General features: G+C 37.8%; 1 protein-coding gene across 5 annotated transcripts in view; it reads right to left on the reverse strand.

Moving 5' to 3' along the window:
- The window catches only part of KIF16B (kinesin family member 16B), a 162,571-nt gene that overhangs the window by 32,020 nt on the left and 109,178 nt on the right, over positions 1-21,373 (reverse strand). For 4 of the 5 annotated variants that reach the window (XM_009282539.1, XM_009282538.1, XM_009282540.2 and 1 more), the window contains 2 exons: positions 15,562-15,684; positions 8,365-8,454 (listed from right to left, as the gene is read on the reverse strand). In XM_009282539.1, the coding sequence (XP_009280814.1) occupies positions 8,365-8,454; positions 15,562-15,684 (213 nt within the window). Of the gene's footprint in view, positions 1-8,364; positions 8,455-15,561; positions 15,732-21,373 lie in introns of those variants that run through there. The other variant, XM_009282542.1, reaches the window with a different exon arrangement.

Genomic DNA, 21,373 nt, shown 5'->3' on the forward strand with positions numbered 1-21,373 from the left:
ACTGAAATCATTTTCCCACCAGAAATAGATTTGGAATTGAGTATTATGCTGGAAGCAAATACGCCAGGGGGGTTGCTGTGTCTCAGATGCTCCAGTCCTGGTTAGCAACTATGAATTCAGAGGAAGCACATGGAATAAACACACTTCCCTGTAACCGAACTTGCACTGAACTACATGATATGGTTAGCAGCGATGTTTTTCACACTTTACTTATGGGAACAAATTCTCCTGTTCATTTGTAGACTGATGTACTGAGCAAAGTCCTAAAACTTCTTTTAAAAATATCAGCAGCCAAAAGTCTCGTGCTGCAGAAAGAAAGGCCAGATGAAGCATTTAGGGATCTACCTCTTAAATCACTTCTGTAGCTAGCGGCAAACTAAAGCTGATATGGAAGTACTACGTATATAAACCTGCAGGCTTTCAGAATGCTCTGAACATAATATAATTAGGAATGGGAGCTGGAAACGTGTATGTGACAAAATATGCTTCCTGTGTGTGTACTTCCTGGCCGTTACAGGTGACAAGAATATGAATGTTAAAATTACCTATACCATAATTACTGTAATTTGTACTGAATAAAGGTGAAGGCTATAATCACGTGCTTGTATAATAGTATTATAAGGTTTACACACAGATATGGATTCTAAAAGTTACTGCTTTATTCTTCTTTCAATATTTATGGAAAGATACATTACTAAGGCTAACAAAGTTTCAGGCTATAAAGTAAAAATTAAGGTCTGCCTTTAGTTTAGGATTTCTATTTCAAGAACTATTTTCTAAATGCTTCTCTATATACTTATAATTCTGCCAGAGGTATTATTTTAATACTCATCGTGGCATTCGCTGTATACAAGCACATCAATGTTGCAAACAATTTTCATTTTAATCTGTGTCCAAATGTACAGTTTACGGCAAAAAAAGCTTTTAGACTGTTTATGCATTCTTGGTGTTTGTCCTAAGGTTGTCATACTAAATTTGTTACTCCTATTATGTTTTTCCATTGTATAAAAATAAAACTACAGTACATATTCTTGATTATTTAAAAAAAAAAAATAAAATCTACATTTGCTAGTTAATATCCAGAAACATCCTTCCAGTCCAGGCAGAACACATCACAAGTTTATTTCTTCACTGGATCAAATTTTCAAATACAGAAATAAATCTTAAAATATTGTCATAGACTATGCTCACTAAGGGTCATGGAGTTCCTAGAGGCTAAAAGAACCTGAATTAAGAATCCATGTACAGACAAACCTAACCTTTCTAAAATAATGAGATAGCATTTGTAGCAAGATTTGTACCATCATGTTCATTACTATATGCTACACCCTGCTCTCTCTAGTAAGTGTAACCCGTGATTTAAATGGCTTCTTGGTCCCAAGAGTTTCTAAACATCAATCTCAACAATCATTGAACTTGTGAATGGATTAGGACTTTGGTCACCGCAGGATCAAGGCTTTGGCACACACACTGAAGGTTTCAGAACAAACTCATTTTAAATATCGTCTTAGAAGTTTTTAGTTGCAGTTACTTACAGCTATAGTGCCTTACACTACTTACAATTGAACACTAGAAGTATCCAAATGTCCAGAATTTTGCATTCAATGCGAGCGTACTACCTAAGTCTTATAGATTAATTAAATATGCAGTTACTGATGCCAGTAAATGAGAAAATCCAATGGTAAAACCAGCAGAGCTTCAGGCTGGCCAGCTCTGATGCAACAAGCTTTCGACTTCGCTGCCAAAGCAGCTCCTAAGCTCCAGGAGCTCATTAGTTACATGGCAACTGGCTCGCCAGCCCTGCAACCCAAGTACCTCAAAGTTATTGCTTCCTCATCCTTTTCCCTTTCAAAGTAATCCCAGGAGATTAACACAAATTTTACATTTAATGAAACGCTACAGCTGCACAGTTATAAACCAGAATGGGAACAGCCCGACAGCCGAGATCCCAGCCGAAACGCTGCCCTAAGTGCTCTGCACAAGTCTGCTGCCTTACCGCTCTGTTCCTGGTTTAATTTCTCTATTTGTATTCCTCCTTAGGAGGGAGAACTCTGCATCTCTGATAAGACTCTTTAAAATAATAATTATATAAATACACAGAAATTACCTCATTATCCTCGAGACTATCGTGGGGGGAAGAATAAAAATCCCCAAACCCCCACCAACCATGTCTTGAAAGTTAGTCAAAAATTGCCTTTCTCTGTCAGTGATCCTGGAGAGAATCTCTTCCAGAATCCAAGGATGTTCTCCTAAAATTAATGGCTTCACCTCAAACTCATCCTTTCACCATTATCTGTGCCAGCATTTCGCATTGAAGATTTCTTCCATGTATTACTTATCAATAGCACCAGATGTATGGACCACTTAAAAAGAAAAGGGAGATCCTTCCCTGGCAGTCACCCAAAAGAGGAGTATGGAGGCAAAAGGAAAAGGACAGCAAGAGCAGTGTCAGTGGTGGTTAAATAGAACAGTTCACGCCTCTTCATTCATCATTACAGAACTGAATTACTCCTAAACAATAAGTGGTACTAGAAAAAAGTCTAAAAAGAACTTAAGAAAGGATTACAAAACTGCTGTCTGTTATATTTTAACAGAAAACATATACATAAAGTTGGGTGGTTGCAGGCAGTATGGATGGATGAAACGGGAACTGGCTTCACTGAGATACAAGAAATGTGTTGTATCTCTTCTCTGAGATACAAAACACTTCCAGTAAAAAATGGACAGACTACTTTGAGTTTTGAAAAATCTGAAATATTGAAAAATATTCTTTAAATAAGCTTGCAACAATTGTTCTGAATTCAATATATATTCAAAAACATTCACATACTATTTCTGAAAGACTCGAGAAATATTTTCTGCTCTTTGAGTTTCATGCAATTCTTGCAGGTATGCAAAGCAAAGAGCAGCCTGTTAACTCCTGCAGTTGACAAGAGCCTTGAGTTCACTCTAACAGAATGATACTCTGTCAAAGAGATTTCTGATAAGCAGAGGACATCGTCTTCAGAAATAAAAAGAAGGAATATATGACTCTCACCGACACTACAGTGAGAGCCTTTCCTCCAGAACACTAGACAAAAAAAAAAGAAACCAGACAACATTTTTTCCTAATGGTTATAAAATACAATCTGTACCGTCCAATACTTAATGTACCTGAAAAACCCTGTCATCCAAGCAACAGTCTCTAATCCTAACCTCCAAGATTCATGATATTGATGTGTTACTGCAATATATTGTGCAAACCCATTTCCCCGGTGGGAAGAGCAGATGGGGGTAGAGGCAGATCACCTGGAAACTTTGGCTTGAAGGTTTAAGTTTAGGTAGACGTTCCTGCTATTTCAGATACGGATATTATGCATCTATTCAGTCATGTAAGATGACAAAAACCAGACCAGCGGAAGGGGAGCTGGCTCAATTACGACCTAAAATTCTGTAATAATTATAAACAGTCCTTTTGTGCTTTAGACTGTGAAAGATACAAATATATATTTATATACAGGACCCATATATCAAATACAAATACACAAGTTATTACATTCTGTTAAATAAGCTAGAAGTCGATAGTTTTAGCACTCCTGCAGAAATCTTGCCTACACACATACGTCCTTATCTCCATGAATGAATCTATAAATGCAAGCATACCTTTTAGCTTCCCTTTGGCAGCTCTCTATGGATTTACTAATATTTTAAGTTGAGAATCACTATTAGTAATAAAAACGCCTCAATAGTAGGCGCTTCTCTTAACACCATGTAGAGATTTTTATGCACACGGAAAAAGGTTTCAATAAGATAGACAGGCAAGTCCATAAGCAGAGCCTACAGTGAAAGCCCCACAAAACCTGGCCTAGATACCTGGATGCAAGTAGGAATTAAGGACGTCCACACAGATGAGGGACTTGATGAACTTTGGATTTGGGTAGGGAAAGACAAAACAGACAACTGTTCCACTGCTCTCCTTTGAAAGGGGGAAGAGACAAGAAAGTGGTAAGAAGAGGAGAGCACTGGCCATCACAACAGTGCATCACTCAAACTTGCTGAACTAACAGGAGATGGCAGAGCAAGTTTTCCCTCACAGCAAGACGTGGATCAGGAAGGGAAGGTTTTCTGCAGAACCAGCACCCCGGTCATATTTCAAAACCATGAACTGACAGGAAAAGATGAAGAAGGAGGAAAAAAAAAAACAAATGCACACTGCAACAAAACTTTCCCCAACGCTAGAGCATTTTCACCCTTTACCAGACAAAGCCTAGATCTACAATGAGCTATAGAAAGAGTGCAGGAGAGATCAGGAGTAGCCTGCGTCCCTAGGTGAGTGCAGTAGTACGGAGTTTGCTACCTGGAAACAGCAGGTTAAATTAAGAAGTTTAAGATACCACCACATTGAATGTGAAGCAAACATAAGTGTGTGTTTGCACAGGAATAATTGAGAGGAAGAAGAAAAAAGGAAAAGAAAAAAAAGGAAAAAAAAAAAAAAAAGGAGAACCTTACTCTGAAAGTTCTCACTTCTCTATTAAAGAGCCCATTTGCTCCTTTTTCTGACTAATGACAAACAAAAAGTATATTCGTTACAGAGGCTACTGCAACTGAAAGCCAAGTATGTCTTAATTAAAACTCCAAATAATAAGAGAGTCATTAACAATCTAGCAGTGTAAGAAAGCTGAAGCTGGGCAAATGACAATCATGCAGACCTAAAAAGTTCTCACTTCTCTATTAAAGAGCCCATTTGCTCCTTTTTCTGACTAATGACAAACAAAAAGTATATTCGTTACAGAGGCTACTGCAACTGAAAGCCAAGTATGTCTTAATTAAAACTCCAAATAATAAGAGAGTCATTAACAATCTAGCAGTGTAAGAAAGCTGAAGCTGGGCAAATGACAATCATGCAGACCTAAAAATACAGGCACTGTTAAAATGCTGGTGCTTATCTGCCTCTGGCACAATCTCACCCTGCTGCAGCTTCTTCAGTCTTTCAAAATTTGCATGTGACACATTTCAATTAGATATCCATTTGTCAGCAGCCACTTAATTACATTAGAAGAAATGTACAGGTATATAAAATATATGGCATATTGTAAGACTGGAAGACATTAGACAGTTTCTGCTTCTGGAAAAGATACTCTTTTTTTTCTAGACCTTCCCAATAAATCAGTTTGCCAATACATTCCTTTGGGAATTCAGTAGCAGCATCACGAAATGCAAGATCAGCAAATTATTAAAATACTGTAGTAACTCAGAGCTGAGCAACTAATGAGCAGTAAAGTTCACTTCTAAAAGCAGGACACTCATACATTAAACACGTCCACAGTATTTTCACTGTTCATTATAAATATTAATTTAGAGTTGGAAGGTGAACTACGCAAAATAAAACTCAACTCAGGTGGATTCTGATAACATTGCTTTTAAGGATCAAGTTTCTTTGGAATAATATACAGTAACTAAGGACGCAACTTTGCCAGCTTTGGTATTAAAATGCATTTTAGCGTCATGGTGAATCCCAAATTAGGTCAATGACAGATGAGCAGAAGCAGACAGATGATTTTCAATTTATCAAACACACTGAACTCCTACTCACGTTGCAAAACTAATCCAAAATTACCATAAATTAAGGCTATTTTAAATAAAGGTAAAAATATGGGAAGCCATCGATCATTCACATATGTAACACTGATAATGAAATTCCTGCAAAGAAAACAAACACCAAATCTTTACTACAGTGCACGATATTACACGTTTCATCCATCACAACGTGCTCTTCCCCTCTGATAAACAAGATACTGTAGTTTGTAGAAATGCTGACGAGTAGAAGAAACCAACTGCGTATTAGCTAGGTTTCTTCTGCCCACAAACTTGCCATTTCCTTGTGGTGCCCAAGTCTCAAAGCAGGAGTGGACACAACACAACAGCCTGTACTACGTAAATAGGGAAGACAACATCAGTGCTGCAAGGGTTTCCAAAACAGGTACCTAAGTGACAGTACCTGTCTAAAAGCAGTAGATGACATGATCAAATGCTTATCTCGCTTCTCCTGAACTTTAGTATGCTTTGTACTTAGCAAAGATACACATACTTGAACCTCACTGATAAATTATTGAAGGTTGTTGTGAAGTGGAGGCTCGATAAAGGCTGGAAGAAGATACTACTAAAGCTATAGATCTATTGTTTCAGAAAGTAACATGACTAAACAATAGTTTCAAGTATATTAGACGCCAAAACATGTTACTATGCTTCGCCAAAGAGTATCATATTTTAGGGAAAGTTATACTGGCAAACTTGTAAGACTTGGTATTTGCCCCGACTCACAAAAATTGTTGAGAAGGGAACAGATAACTTAACAAAACATACTATAATGCGTTTCCTATGTGGAAATCAGAAATTTATTCATCTGCATAGTTAAACCAATAATTCCATTAATGTACTAAATGTGAAACTCAGTAAGACACAGGCATGGCCACACACAAGTGTCAATAAGAAACAAACCGGCAAATTAAACTAGAGAATGTATTGACCTTGCAAGCATGACCGCAAACAGAGGGAAGAAGCTAAAAAAAAAAAGCAAGCAGCAAAAGACAATTGCCTCTGTAAGATATCTATGAAGTGAGTGCTGTAGGGAATGGAAAATACAGATAAAATCCACAGGAAAAATATTAATCATGAACTATCAATTACAACAAAAATAACTTCAGCTGGGAAGACTCCTGGATGAAGAAAACTATGTACCTTTGCTCTAGGCGGGGTTTTCTTCCTAGTTGTATGCTCTTGAATGCTGGACTTCATTTTGACCTAGTAATACCACTCCTATGTTCTAACGGTTCTTCAAACCAAGCAAAGAAAAAAAACAACAAAAAACCCCACTCCCTCCTGTAACACCAAAAAAGCCTGAATTTGTACTGTGAGTCACAAACGCTTGATGCAAAAAAGTGATGTTAATATGGTGCAGCACACAGAACATTTTAATAATGGCTTTAAGAACATCAGATTCCTCCTCAACCAGATTACTACATACTACAAAGAAGTTGCTCTCCCTCTGACATAACTGTAAAGCCAAATTCAACCATTCCTCAAAATACTGTCAGGACCAATAATAGACTCTGAAAAAGGCCACTCAAACACATTTTCCTAAATGGGGAAGATCAGCCTGCAGAGGGATTCGGGTGGCCCTTTTCTATTTCAACTGGATGACTGCCTAGCTGCTTTTTCAAGAGTTAGATGCAATTAGGATATTACTGTCGACAGACTATAACTCTAACATCCAAGAGGAAATGGCAATTCATTCAAATAAAAAATATGATACTGATGTTCATTCACAAGTAATATTTTTTAAAAGCATTTGTGGAAAGGGAACATTTCAATTTTCCATTCAAAACTAATTTTTACCTTTTAAAATTTTCTGACAATCAGAAAAGATGACCTAATTTTCTTTTTTTTTCCTTTTCTTTTTTTTTTCTTTTTTTTCTTTTTTTTTTTTAAGCTTTTTGTTAGATATTTGGTGCGTGGTAGTTTCAATTTCTGGTTTTCATACTGTTCTGGAATGGGTCTTAAGTCCCAGAATCTCCACAAAACACAGATCTACATATTTTACTCTTTAAAACTCAAGGTCTTTCCATGCTGAGTTAGTTTTTAGCTTAAAGAATACATCAGTGAAGACCAAGAAAGCGTTTGCACACTATTGCATCTCTCTCTCTTGCACATATTAATGTTTTTAATATATTGCCCATGAATATATGGCCCAGGCTTCTTTACTTGTGCTAACTCTCAAATCAGGATCACTTCAATTGCTTGAATGATTTATTTCTTCTAATATCGAAGGGAACAAGTAGAAAGGAAGCAAAATGTTAATAATTAAAAGTTAGACGTGGAAACCAAGAACTGTAGTTCTACAAACGCTCACTCCAATGAACTAAAGCTCTGTCAGGCACAGCTCCTCATATCCTGAATGCCCAGAGTCTCCGAGGTGGTCAGAAAGATCAATTTTCCATTTTGCAGAAACCTGGAAGCCACTATTACAAAAGGGTATCTGTGGAACAACACTCTTTTAAATGAGGAGTTGTCAGGATGACATGATCTGACTGCAAGTATCTTGCAATGAACAAAACAGCAACCTCCAGGGAATGACGCCAGTCAGCAGTGAAGGGAATTAATGGCTAGAGCCAACACGTGGAGTCGCAGTTTCACTGCAGTAACAGCATGCAACATCCATCCTGCATCTAGCAGCCTTGGAGCTTTACACTGCTGAAGGGCTTGCCAATCTTACTAGAGGCATACTGCTGAGAGGAATACTGGTTTTGAGTAAACATCTTTCAAAAAACTTATTTTCAAATCTCTACCTCCAGCCTTTTCCGCAAAAGAAGTTTTACCAAAACTTACCTCTGGGTACTTTAGTTTTAAAGTTTTATGCATTTCCCGAAAACGACTGTACCGCCTGAATACTGTCCATGTCTCATCCAGGACTGTTATCTATATCAGGCAACATAAAAAGAAGAAACAGAAGTAAAACCACACAATGTATAACACTAAAAACCACACAGTATACAGGGTTATCAGATTAAAACAGGCAATTCTTAGTTCCCTTAAATTCATAAGCTTTTATAGGTTTACTTAATTTTTCTTTCGTTACAGTGACAGAACTGTATTTAATAAGTAGCACTGATTGCAAAGCAAAAAACCTGAACGCGTTTATTCCTTACTCCAGAGAGGTTTGATAAGGCTGTAAACACATTAAAATATCCCCAATCATTCCTTGGCGCAGCTATGCAGCTCACAGCATTACAATCAGTGGGTGTTCCATCAACGAACGGATAACACCCAGCACAAGCATAGTGTAGCCTCTCTATGCATTCATAGACATGTATATACTCTCATATACACACACACACAGATAAACACACAAATAATAAATACAAGTTTCTCGGACACACAGAGTTCATTACCACAGAGACTAGGATTCCAATTTGTAGGGTAAAAAAAACTATATATGCCAGCTTTCAGTAGAAGATATTCCTTTAAAACACTCTTGGGCCATGTCATCAATATGTTGATGAACGTCCCATTTACACAGGAAGTTTCATTAAAATCAACAGGATTACTCCTGTGAATAAAGCGCATAGCAACAGGAGCAAAGGGGGAGGGCAAGCCAACCTTCCCATCAGTTATTCACAGAATCCTCACTGAAACTGAGAAACCAACAAAAATTTCAGGGAAAGAAAATTTTTCACTGCCTGAAATTAGGTGAAATGAAAGAAATCTGTAAGTAGGTCATGAAAGTGCTACGACTGGAGCCTTTGATTTTACAGGGGAGTCTTTCTACAGCTCTGCTGATCCAAGGCTACCAAGAAGCAATGCTGCAGGGAGAGCGGGCATTTTTCTACACCAGCTAGCAGAGCTGGAGAAAGCCAACTGGCATTGCCGAAACCTGAAAAGACTGTTGCTTTTTTAATCTAACAGGCCTAATATGTGATATTACCTCTGCCTAGCTATGAATTTATGCATGAAGATCAAAAATAAGCATTTTCATAAAATGCATTTCACAAAGACACAGGCTTGACTTTTAATCCTAAAGTGACTCCTAAAATGAACAAGTGGATCCCTCACTACTGAGTGTATCGGAAAGTTACAGAGTGATGGAAAGTCACAACGGAGCAGGATAACTTAGTAGGAGAAAAAGAAATCAGAGCAATAAAGCCAGAGGAAACCAGCGTCGAGGCACCATTGCTGACAACGGCTACCTCATGCTCGCAACAAACTCATCTCTGGTCCACCCTTCCCCATCCCCGCTGCCTTTGCTGGTGCATACAGAACAGGGAAACTGGGGGAAGTGTTTCGGAAACCAGAACTTGTGTGTCTTATGACATCAGGAACCAGGTGTTTTGGGTTTGTTGGTTTGTTTTTTTTTTTTTCTATTTTTACCTCTATTTCTAACTGAAAGATTACATCTTTAAAACAGAAATTGGCCTTCTCAACTCAAAACTTTTTACAAGTATTAAAAGGTAGATTCTTCTAGCATGACTCCACAAAGTAAATCCATTATTTGTGATAAAAGCCATCTTTCATGTCACCAATAAGCTTGACTGCTACTAGGACATCTGCATGATGGACTATATTTCCTTATTAAAAATTTCAGGCAGTTGCCCTCCCACAATAGATTGTTAACAGTGTCTCAAACTTTATCAATCAGGTGAATGGATTTAACATGCATAGGGAGGCTTAACTAAAAAAAAAAAAAAGTAGCAATTCAGGAATATGCAAGTTACATTGATCTTGATTAACCAATTAACCATTTTGTTCTGAATTAATTACTTTAAAATAAAGGACTTTGTGATTTCAATGTTCAAGTAAACATTACAGTGCAATGGATAACAATAAAATAAAGATGTTACTCACTCCTGCTTTCTTTTTGCTTTAATTCTGTATTTTAATATTTCTGACTCGTGAAATTCTGCTGTGATAATTTCATTTGTACATGGTCTTTATTCAAAAGTGGCCTCTTTTCTCCCCTAGGGTTTTCACAGAAGCATGCCTTTAGAGAAGCAATCTAGCACAAAGCATCCAGGACTCTTCCAGCTACACAGCCTGGAGAAGAGCATGTATGTCAGCTTGCCGATCAAGTTGTTCGCTGTGCATCTGACAGCTGTCTAGGTGACAGGGTGGTACCAAACTTACCCAAATCAAATTGCCTGCAGCCACTTATTTATTAGCTTTCTTCTACAAAGTTTAATAAACAACTGTTTTAACCACCTCTCTGGTAATACTTGTTAGAGATGGGCAGGAAGGAAAAGAGCAAAGCCATGTATCTGTGCTGCCTAAGAACCGAAGGACTTTCTCTAGAGAGCGTTCTCTGGTGGCTTGGCTTGACCTGACTTGGTCCCCATCATCCTCCTCATTTACTTTCCTAATTCTTGCAATGAGACTAGCAGGTAATGCATTGCAAATTTTTGTTGTTGTTACTGAAAATTTTTTCTCTGTTGAGGCGAGATGCTATCAAGCCACTCCTCTCCCTCCCATACTGCTGATATTATTGGAAAATTAATTTCAAAGCTAAAGAAAATCTTAATCAGTCCCCAAAGCTCAACAATAATGTTATTAGGATCAAATTCCACTCATATAAACAGGAGAGTTACAGCGCACCCGGCATAGCAATAGCATTTCCAGAACATGGCCTTTTACTCCTACAGCTGATCCAGCCAGTCGGGGCTGGGATTATTTTCCCCCATTTAAAAAAAGCTGTATGACAGACTATATACTCTAAGTATTGGATGGGGACATATGCAGATCTTTTGAACAGTAGCAAGTAAAGCAAATTTGGATAGTCCTTTACTTTTTACTTGTAATTTGCTAATGTAGCAGTTAAAAATATTTCCTTAAAAAAATATATATGGTTGACTAAATCTCTAAGACAGATTTTCAAACTATTCTTATCGGGGCACGTAAGCGATCCCAGACTTGCCTCAGAATTGTGGGGGTTTTTTTGTTCAAGTGCACCATTTGCTATGTAAAACTCAAATTTGAAAGGAGATACTACAATCCTGTCTCCTTATCTTTTCTTCTGCATGATGACTGACAGAAAATAACCTAACAGACATTTTCAACTTATTTCACAGCATGTCACAGAATTTGTTCCCCTTCTGCCCCATAGAAATAGAAGTAAAACCATAGAGAAAAAAAAAAAGAAATATTCCACCTGATTCTGAAGCAATCAGAAAGAACAGAACATGCCCACCTTACTTATCTAGGCTGGTTAAACTGTCTACAGTAATTGTAAAAATTTATATTTCTCTAAACAGACCTTGTTGAAACTGTTCCTCACACTGCCTATGAATACAGCATCTGAAGAGCTAAAGCTTGCTTAAAAATTTCTTCGAACCCTTTTTTATTCATTATTAAGAGTATTAATCTGATAGAGTTGAGAGAAGACTGGGCTTTTTCTTTTTTCTAATTTAGGTAGATATGGGGCATGCATCATTTTCTTTAAGAACTACGTACCAATGAGCACTGCTTCTGCTTTACTCCAATTCTGCAATAGCTCACTGAGCTCAGAAAGAAACTTTGACTAGAAACAGGGACATTTTGAGCAGCCCCACCACAGCATTTGGCTGAACAGAACTGTGACCAGACCTGGAGAAAAGCACTGCTTTGGGGTGCATCTGCCTGGATCTTCTCCTATAGAGAACTTGTCAGAGATGACTGAAAGGCTTTGAAACACAAGAAGAAGCCAGTTTTGAAAGAATATCAAACAGAATAAATAAAATGAGAGAAGTCAGAACAACTAAGGAAAGCTGAATAAAAATGAGAAGGCTTATCTACAACTTTCCCTCTTGTTAGAGGATCCCTTACAGGGCTGTGCTTGATGCCAGGCTTTGCTTCCACCACCTGCTCTCAGGAGACCCTGCGTGCCTTTATGTGAGCTGGACATCCCTCTTCCCTGCTGCCTCGCTGCTCCTTCTGCCATCCATAGGTACGGTCTGCAACCACAGGCACTGTCTGTAACAGATGCCAACAGTCTTATTGATGCAAAAGCTCTTCCCACATGCTGTTTCTAGCACAACCTTGTCTGAATATTCTGTGTATCACAACAAAAACAACGGAAGAGGAGAATACAAGAACAGTTTTCTGGTACTCTAATTCAGCTCTAACATAAATAGGTTTAGAACTGATTAAGCTACTACTGTTTCATCATGTCTTTAAAGACAACATATAAAACTGTCGCTCAAATGGAAGTTTTTTTGGAAATGTATCTATTCATACTGAATACTTAATAGCAGACCAGCACAAACAGCTCCATGACATCTCTTGCTGCAAAAGGAGAAGGTTCTATCTTAACTCTAATAAAGTATGGTTTGGTTTCTATTTTGAACTCTCTCCAATAGGTTGTCATGGGAGTCACTCAACATATTAAAGCAGGATCTGTATCCAGTGAAAGAACCTGAGTGGACAGACCATCTTGCTGGCCCATTCCCAAAGGTTATGTATGTCTAGATGGAAGATGCTGAACCTGCACTAAAAGAAAATATTTTTGGATGATATGTTAGAGTTGCAAGACTTACGAACTGACCGTGATGCTGCCAAGAAAAGTGGAACTCTCCCTCTCTCTCTTTTGGCATATAATGGAAATAATCTTTACTACTGCATGTCACAAGAAGAAATTAATATATTTGTTACATATAGAAATGTATTATATTTGCTCCTCTATACACCAATATGCCAGGATTTAACTACACACACAATGACTAGAAACATCTGCTAAAGAAAATACTTCTGAGATATCTAGGATTCAAAGGTTTGGGGACTGTCTTACAATTCAACTCAATCATCCCTTGTCCCTTTGTCAGATTTCAAAGTGCTGTTACACGCAGATAGGTCAGCTACCCATTTTCCCAAGAGCAAGAACAACCTTGGTGAAGAAAACTTATTTGGGAACTAGCAAAGGAAACTAGATTAACAACGCCCCAACCCTTCCCCAAGACTGACAGGTATTCTGATATGAGATCACCTGAAAATAAACTTGAGCAAAGTAAAGTAAGGCTGAAATAAGGAATTATTTCAGCAACTGACATTATTTCATCCCTTCTTGATGGATCAGGATACAAACGGGTACATGCCCTCTCCTCCCTGCCCTGTCTTCCTACTTTCCCAATTTTTAAGGCAAAAAAATCACTATACCATGTATTCTGATTTCCCACAGAATAAAAGTAACAGCAGCTGAAGATTAATACAGATCAAAGTAGAGCTGGGAGCTCTGCAGGGGAAAGGTTTAAAATAGAAAAGTTTGTGGAAAGTCTGTGGATTGTAGCTTGGCGCCAAATCCTGACCACAGCAAAAGCAGCCCACTGTGACATACAGAGACCTGGTAGCAAAGGAAAAAGCATAAACAGTTAATCGATTTGTGTAAGGGAATGACTGTAAGAAAGATCCCAAAGACTGCCAAACTAAAGTCCATGGGAGCTTCAATAGAAATATTTAGTGCTCTAAGGAAGTTGACAGCCATGGAAGACAATTATTAAAGAGAATAGCCATTCCATATACACCGCTTTTAGCCAGAGCACCCTGTTCTTTCCTGGTTACAAATTCCACCCCCTTCCAACATTTTTCTTCTATTACATTTCCTTCCAGGTAAGTCCATCCAAGTCCTCCTGCACATACTCTTTAACTGCCCCTTCATCCTAAGACCTTGCAGATGCTTACATGGATTTTAGGGATGAAGGGAGAATTACTTGGAAAAGAAATCCACCAACTTACTAAAAAGAGAAAATACCTTTTTACTGTATTTATCTTCACTAACCATTACCCAGTTCAGTAAATCCCATGTGCTGAAAATAGTTGGCGGCTAGAACAGTCCTTGGGGAAGTTTTGCACTTACTCTTCTCTCAGCATCTCTTTGGCTCTGGGCTTTTGCTGGCCCCAGGAAATTCAAAGTTCAAAAGGCAAAAGCAAGTATTTCATCCACAAATTGTGCAATATGTTTCGAGATGAAAATTTAATTAGCTCAAACAGAGCTAAGATTGCCCATCTTAGTAAAAGCCTTTGCAAAAGAGAATGTGAGCATAGTTCAAAAAAGGTCCTCCACACAGTGAGGGCAGGTCACTCCTCAAACTTTAACCAGCTAATGAAGCATCTGGCAATACATTCAGTGAAGAAAGCTGCCAATTCTGTCTCTGATGCCATGTACATCAGTTATGCTACATGCCCACATGCACTGAGAGCACATTTCCAATTAGACTTCTCATCTTGCTTTGAAAAAACACTGGCTTAGTACCAGAGCAAACATAATGAATATGCATTTTTCCCAGCATTTCTGCACAGAAGATCGACTGAGGAAGCCACTAGAATGGAGGGGAAGCAGATAACAGTTTGGAGAAGCAAGACCTTGGAAAAGCAAGACCTTGGAAAAGCAGGGTGGGAAGAATCAGAACAACAGAGCCAGAAAAGAATCAACCCTTTGTTGTGGATATGTGCAAAATACTTTAATTATGCTTTCATTATTACAGGTAAATATTTCAAGTCTAATCATTTTCTATACCTGACACTCGCATCTCAATAAAGGGCTTTCCTTTAACCAATATGCATGTAATCCTCACCTCTGCAACACCTTCAACTGAATTATTTGACATTGGATCTGGAACTGCTCACCCCAACAGTCTGACCATCAACCTCCTGCGTACCATCGATCCACTTGGAAAGTACCTGTCTTTACAGTGTCCTGTATGGTGCATGCCTTCTCACAATCTCTCTTATTTAGCAGTACTGAGGCCACTTAGGCAATGGGAAGAGACAGAACCAAAAATTGCAGTTAGTGGAAACAAAAACTACATTTCATTGGGGTTAGTAAGGTGATTTCTGGAATCTGAAGATTCTCAGGTGCGTTTCAAGTTGCTGGTTCCATCTTCGCTAACTGTGACGCTGTCACAGTGAACACCGAAGGCTGGACAGAGCAAACTAGGAGCTATTTGATTTTAAACAAAAGGCATTTTTCTATTTGTATTGCTACTATGATGCTACTGTTGTACAAACGCAAGCAACATGTGTACAGAGAACCCAAACATTAACGAGAAGCAACTGAAAAGCACTTACCTTTATTTCAAACTCATAGTGTGCATCCTTTCCCTGCCCACACAGGACATAGCGTGGAATACTAATTTTAATTGGGTCCTTTAGGTCATCTGGATTTGCTCCCAGAGAACGACAAACCATCCGCTTTCATGTGCATACCAAATAGGGAGAACAAAGGAAAACCAAAATCACTACATAAGGAAAAAAAGAAAAGAACTTCACTAAAAATGAGAAAATGTTCTTGGCCAGAAGAGCAGGGAAAGAGAGCATGGAGGAGGCAGAAATTATTTCAAAAATGAAGGAATTACTTGAAAACAAAGTGGATCTCCTTTTATAAGCAAGCCCTAGCATTTTGTTATGCATGAAAAAATTGAGGTGAAGTGCCTTCAAAAATATTACTTACTCTTTGAAAAGGCATTTTCAGCTTAGATATCAAAACCAAGGGAAAGCAGGAGACTTTGTATTAACCCTCTTTGAAAAAAATAAATATATGAATCAAGCCTTCACAGTCAGCCATATTTTTTGTATGTCTTTATATAACAGACCTGTTTACAATATCATGCAAAGCTGCAGGGGATTGAGGCAATTCAGAAACTGCCTAGATCTTACACTTCTAAATCCAAACTCATTTTATAATTAAATAAGATACAGACAACATCATAATCCACTGTCAGAACAGTTCCCTACTATTTTCTTTAAACCATATCTAATTAACAGAAAACTCAACTATGATAAATTTTCATGGTCTTGACAAAAAAGTCTAAAAAGGTATTTGTAATGAGGGCACATTCTTCTGACTAACAGCCAGGTGGAATCTGTAACTCTGAAGTTATGTCAAGAATAAAATATTTTTGCAACTGAAAAGACTAATGTTTTGCAGTGAGTGTCCCAAAAGTGGCATAAGCATTTCCAGTGAGTAAGTGCAGAAACTGCCTTTTAGGAAGTCCTCCATTTTCTCAATTGAACGTACTTGGTCTGAAAAGCTTAATGAACTTGTACTTAAAAAATAACAGCACCATGACAAGTATAAGTTAATAACAAAAAAGATTGAAAAAAACTATCACTTTAAAGTTATGACCATGTTATGTATTTTTATTTAGTGATGGTATCCATCACTTCTACAGATACTGTATTCTCAACATTCATTTTCAATCCCTTAGCAACTACCACAAGACATGTTGCTTGGTCAAAATTCTTCAGTCTTGACCAACACTATCCCCACACGTGAACGTGGCTCAGGCTTCTGCTCACTGACACTTGGTCTCCCTGTAGCAACTCTTGGTGACTCCCTGTACACGTGATACTGCGTAGGAGCTGGAGAAAAGTTCAAAACTCATTCATAAACGCTTCTCTGAATGCTGTCTGTTACAGACAGCTTTTTCACATCCTCACCTGGCTATCAAGAAGGGGAGGCTGTTATTTCATTACTAGTCAATTATAAACGCCAGTGTCATTTCCCCTAATGTTAGCATTAAGAGTAGTGAAAAAGAAAATACAAAGAAAGTGAATTTTAGTTCCCATTAACTGACTTCATCTAGATGTTTTCCACAAACTTCTTTTTCTAGTGAAAATACAAAAAAGTTTGCATTGGAATGGAAAAATACTTTTAGTGCCCTTTGTTTACACAACAAATATTTTCTCATCTCCATTTTGCCCTTCTTTCACTTCTCCCCAAGTTACTGGCTTTTCAACTAAAACTCATTTCTGGAGCATAGAAATATAAGCAATTCTTTCCTTGGGGGAAAGGACTTCATTGCCTTGACAACAGTATCATCTGTTTTAAAACAACAATAAAACTATAAAGTCACTCTTAAAGCCACCTCTGTCAACACGTAATTTATTGGCAGTCATTTTCCGAGAACTGTTACAAACAGCTAATAGTCAGAGAGGAAAATAATCTCAAACACAAAGTACTGGGAAAAACACACCCTAATACATTAAATAATGCTTTAATAGTCATAAACATCGATCATTATGTTATGTTTCATTTACACTAGAATAAAATATATTGCTGTGAAGTCATTTTTCATAAAAGTGCAGAATATTCGAGTTAGATTTTAAAACAAACACAAAAGAGGAAAACCACGTTATCTGGAACACAACATGCACAAACATTTAACTTTGGGGTATAATCCGAAAAGGAATTATTTGCAGAAATTGCTGTCATTCAAGAGCCGTGATTAAGACAGTCCTCCCAGATTATGCCACTCCAGGTTAACCTTCATCGAGGCTCAGAAGAAATGCCTTGGTGATGTCAACGAGGGAGCCACTCTTGAACTGGACTGACACATGGTTACGCTCCAACTCATAACTACTCTGTCTACTCCGTGTTCTGTGAGATATTTGCGTATACTTTTTTTGTTAAAAACAAAAACCATACCTCAAAGTTATGTGACACATTTTGCTCATCTTTGCACTTCCTTAAGGTAGTAGAAAGTTTTGTTATGATAAAAAAAAGACACCCCATAATTCTCTATCTAAGCCAGCATTCATCCTTCCAGACACAACTTCCCCATCCAATGCAAGTTATTTCTTTTTAAATCCCACGTGAATTACATTATCCTGTCTTAACATATGGTAAGAACAAATGGGAAATGTTCTTATACTAGTAGAGAGACTGAAGTCTAACTCTATTAGAAGATTGCACCTCTACTGGCAATATGCTTACAGAATTTAGAATTTCAGATTAGATACCACTGTTTTTTCTGCCAAGGACCATCTTCCTCAAACAAGGCAGATGGTACATTCAAGCAACAGGATTCAAAAGGTATTCAGCTCCCTTTACAAGGGAAGAAACAAAAGATGGGAGATAAGAGCTTATTTATTATTTGAACATCTGACAGGGATAACAGGTAAAGAACCACCTTGTACTAAGCTAAAGGCAAGCCTCAACTAATGGAAATCTTTTACTAATATTCAACAGTTCCATTATTTCTTGGAATGTACTATTACAGAGACTGTAAGAGATGCAATCTCACAGCTTCACCAACCCCATTAGGAAGCAAGCAGAAAAAGGGGCACGTTGCATGCAGAGACGTCTAGGGATAAGTTTACTCCATCCATCAGGCAGCATCCCCAGTTGCTAACTATCCATTTAACAGCATGAGAAACATGTACACAGATGATAAACCCCAAAACGTTTGTCTTACCACAGGTACAGTAGCATGACCAAAGGTCGAAATGCTATTTAAAGCACAACCAACGTCTGTTTACACCCTTTAACCAGGTTCATTTTCACATCACATTTTCCTTAAACACTCACATCAAGGGAATATAAAGACTTATTCTATCGCAGGGGAGTACAAGTTAACTATTTGGACAAAATAAATAGGAACGACTTAAAGCCATGCATTGCTTCCCTGCAAGAAAAGGAGGGGAGAGGGAAATCTAAAAAGAATCTTGGAAGTTCTCTGCATTTTTCTTGTTCTGTTTCACTGCTTCCACGTAGCCTACACTCTCTTGGCTCCAGGCAAAGGGGGCAAACCCAGGAGAAAAGAGATATGACAAATCCATCAATTCCTGATAACTCAGCTGACACGCTTAGAATAAGCCAAACACAACTCCTTTTGCACTTGTGACAAACTTTAATGCAAGAGTGCAATAACCCTTAATGCAAAACTCCAAAGCAGAAGAGAATTGTCAATGCTATTCTTCCCAAAATTGTAAGTATAAAAGCTATAAACATCCTTAGTATTAAGAGCACACAGTGATTGTACCATAGGAACCTAAACGCACCTTACAGTTCAGACAAAAAAAAAATTGCAGGTGTTTTGAAATAGTGAGATCAAGGACATGAAACAAATGAGAAGCATGAAAAACAAAGATACTTAGAAAGATTAAGGAAAAGGCAATCCAGAAGGAATGGAGAAGACATTAATGAAGACAGATAGGAGATGGAGGGAGCCAGAAACAACAGCCAAAATGGAAATCAGAAGACACAGCTGTAATTATAGTTTTGATCCACCTACTACGTAAAATAGAAACATTTAATTTCCTCACTTTCCCAAGGAAATTTACGTACAGCAAATTAGAGATGCACAAAAAGCAAGCATTCAAGTAATAATGATTTTTGCTAAGATGTGTGTACACACTCTATGGTATTCCCTTACAGGCTCAAAGGACTCTTTTGCCTATTGATTTAAAAAAAAAAGTTTTTATCAATATTCATTAGCTTCTTATATTGAATGTATCTATAAACGTATTTGGATTTCAACACCTAGTCAGATGCATAATTAGCCAAATGGCTTCTTCACTTGAACTGAATGTTAACTTCCAGATTTCCAAAGGGATACGCAAACCGCTTTGAAGAATTGATGGGATGACTGTCAGTTGAGTATTTATTTCTTTTTCACAGTATTTAGAAAAACCAATTCCTGAATCAGATCCAACCTTGCTCCTTCTAGAAAACACAAGCTCAATTTTTGTGAAATTCTCTTTGTATGGCAAAACTACACATTGGATATCATTCAAACTGTACAACTGAAGGCTGTCAAATTGTGATCGCTGGCATGAAGCATCCAAAGAGTTAGGTGCAGGATAAAAGACATTATTTTCCCTTAAGAGACCTATATGAGTAGTTGTAAGAACTAGAGATCTATACACAATCTGCTTAGCACAGTCTATTTTCACTGTGGTATACAGCAGTACCTGAGTGTCACCTAATGAAGGTTTAATACTTCCCATATTTTCATGGAGTAAGTAAACCAGATCAGCTAATACAGTTCTGAATTTACAGGACAATCGTACTCCATTTGAAAAAACTAAGTCATTCACTTCTGATGTCCAGTCAAGCGAAATCTGCATCAAATCATCTTTCAAGAGCTGGTGACTTAAGTAAACAGCATCATCCATTGTAGGAATCAAAACGCTCATTATGTCATGGCAAATTCTTTGAGTGATGTGTTTGTTATAGGTGAATATTGTGAGTAAACCATCTTCAGCAGAACACAGAAGACTAATACTCTGTCCAGCAAAGCCAACTTGAATCTCCTTTATTGTGACGATGGAAACCTCATGAAACATTGCCAAGGAACTCTGGCAGACATCTTGTTCAACTGATGAAACAACAACATACAGAACGGAGCTGAACAAAAGCAAGCAAGCAGGTTCTGGATCAGATTTTTTGCAATCGCCAACAGCGAGCCAATATATACCTTTCAACTCCTCCATTCTCATACAAATTTGAGGTAAGGCACAGGTCAAAAATTCCAGCACTCTTTCCAGAGAACAGACCTGAAGCTTCAAAAAGACATCAGGAAAATGCACAAATTTCTGTCTTAACACAAGACTGTTTTCCTTCTCTTCATTTTTATAACAGCATGCAAATCCTTCAGAGGGCTTTGTTGCACAGGCATCGGAGATTTCTGTGCTTACACCCATCGTGATAGCCTCTTGCACAGGCAATTCAGGCTGAATGACATTTTCAGTATGAGCTTTGGCATCATCAGTAGAATGGGACATGTCTTGATTCATATCTGACTTGAAGAATACATTTACTTGCAAGTTTCTTATAAATGGCAGATTTTTTATTAATGATACCGCTTGTCCGCATCTCTCATTTCTGTCACACAAACTTCCCAACTCCTTAATTTGTTTAGAAACCACCGTACTGTTGAGCAGCTGACTGCTGGTATCCTTGCAAAGGCAGGAAAACTTACTGAAAAGATATCCCAAACCGTAAGTGTGTTCTGGTCTCACATCAAAACAAGAAGCTATTGACTTAAAAGAAATCAAATCAGAGGCTTTTTGTGTGGAAAGCTGAGAATTACTAGACTGGTCTTCAATCGTTGGGTGCACCGTCTTAAATGGGCTGTTTTCTTTACAAGTTATTATT

The sequence above is a fragment of the Aptenodytes forsteri genome, unplaced genomic scaffold, assembly GCF_000699145.1.
Source record: "Aptenodytes forsteri isolate BGI_AS27 unplaced genomic scaffold, ASM69914v1 Scaffold5, whole genome shotgun sequence".
In the NCBI taxonomy this organism is placed as follows: Eukaryota; Metazoa; Chordata; class Aves; order Sphenisciformes; family Spheniscidae; genus Aptenodytes; species Aptenodytes forsteri.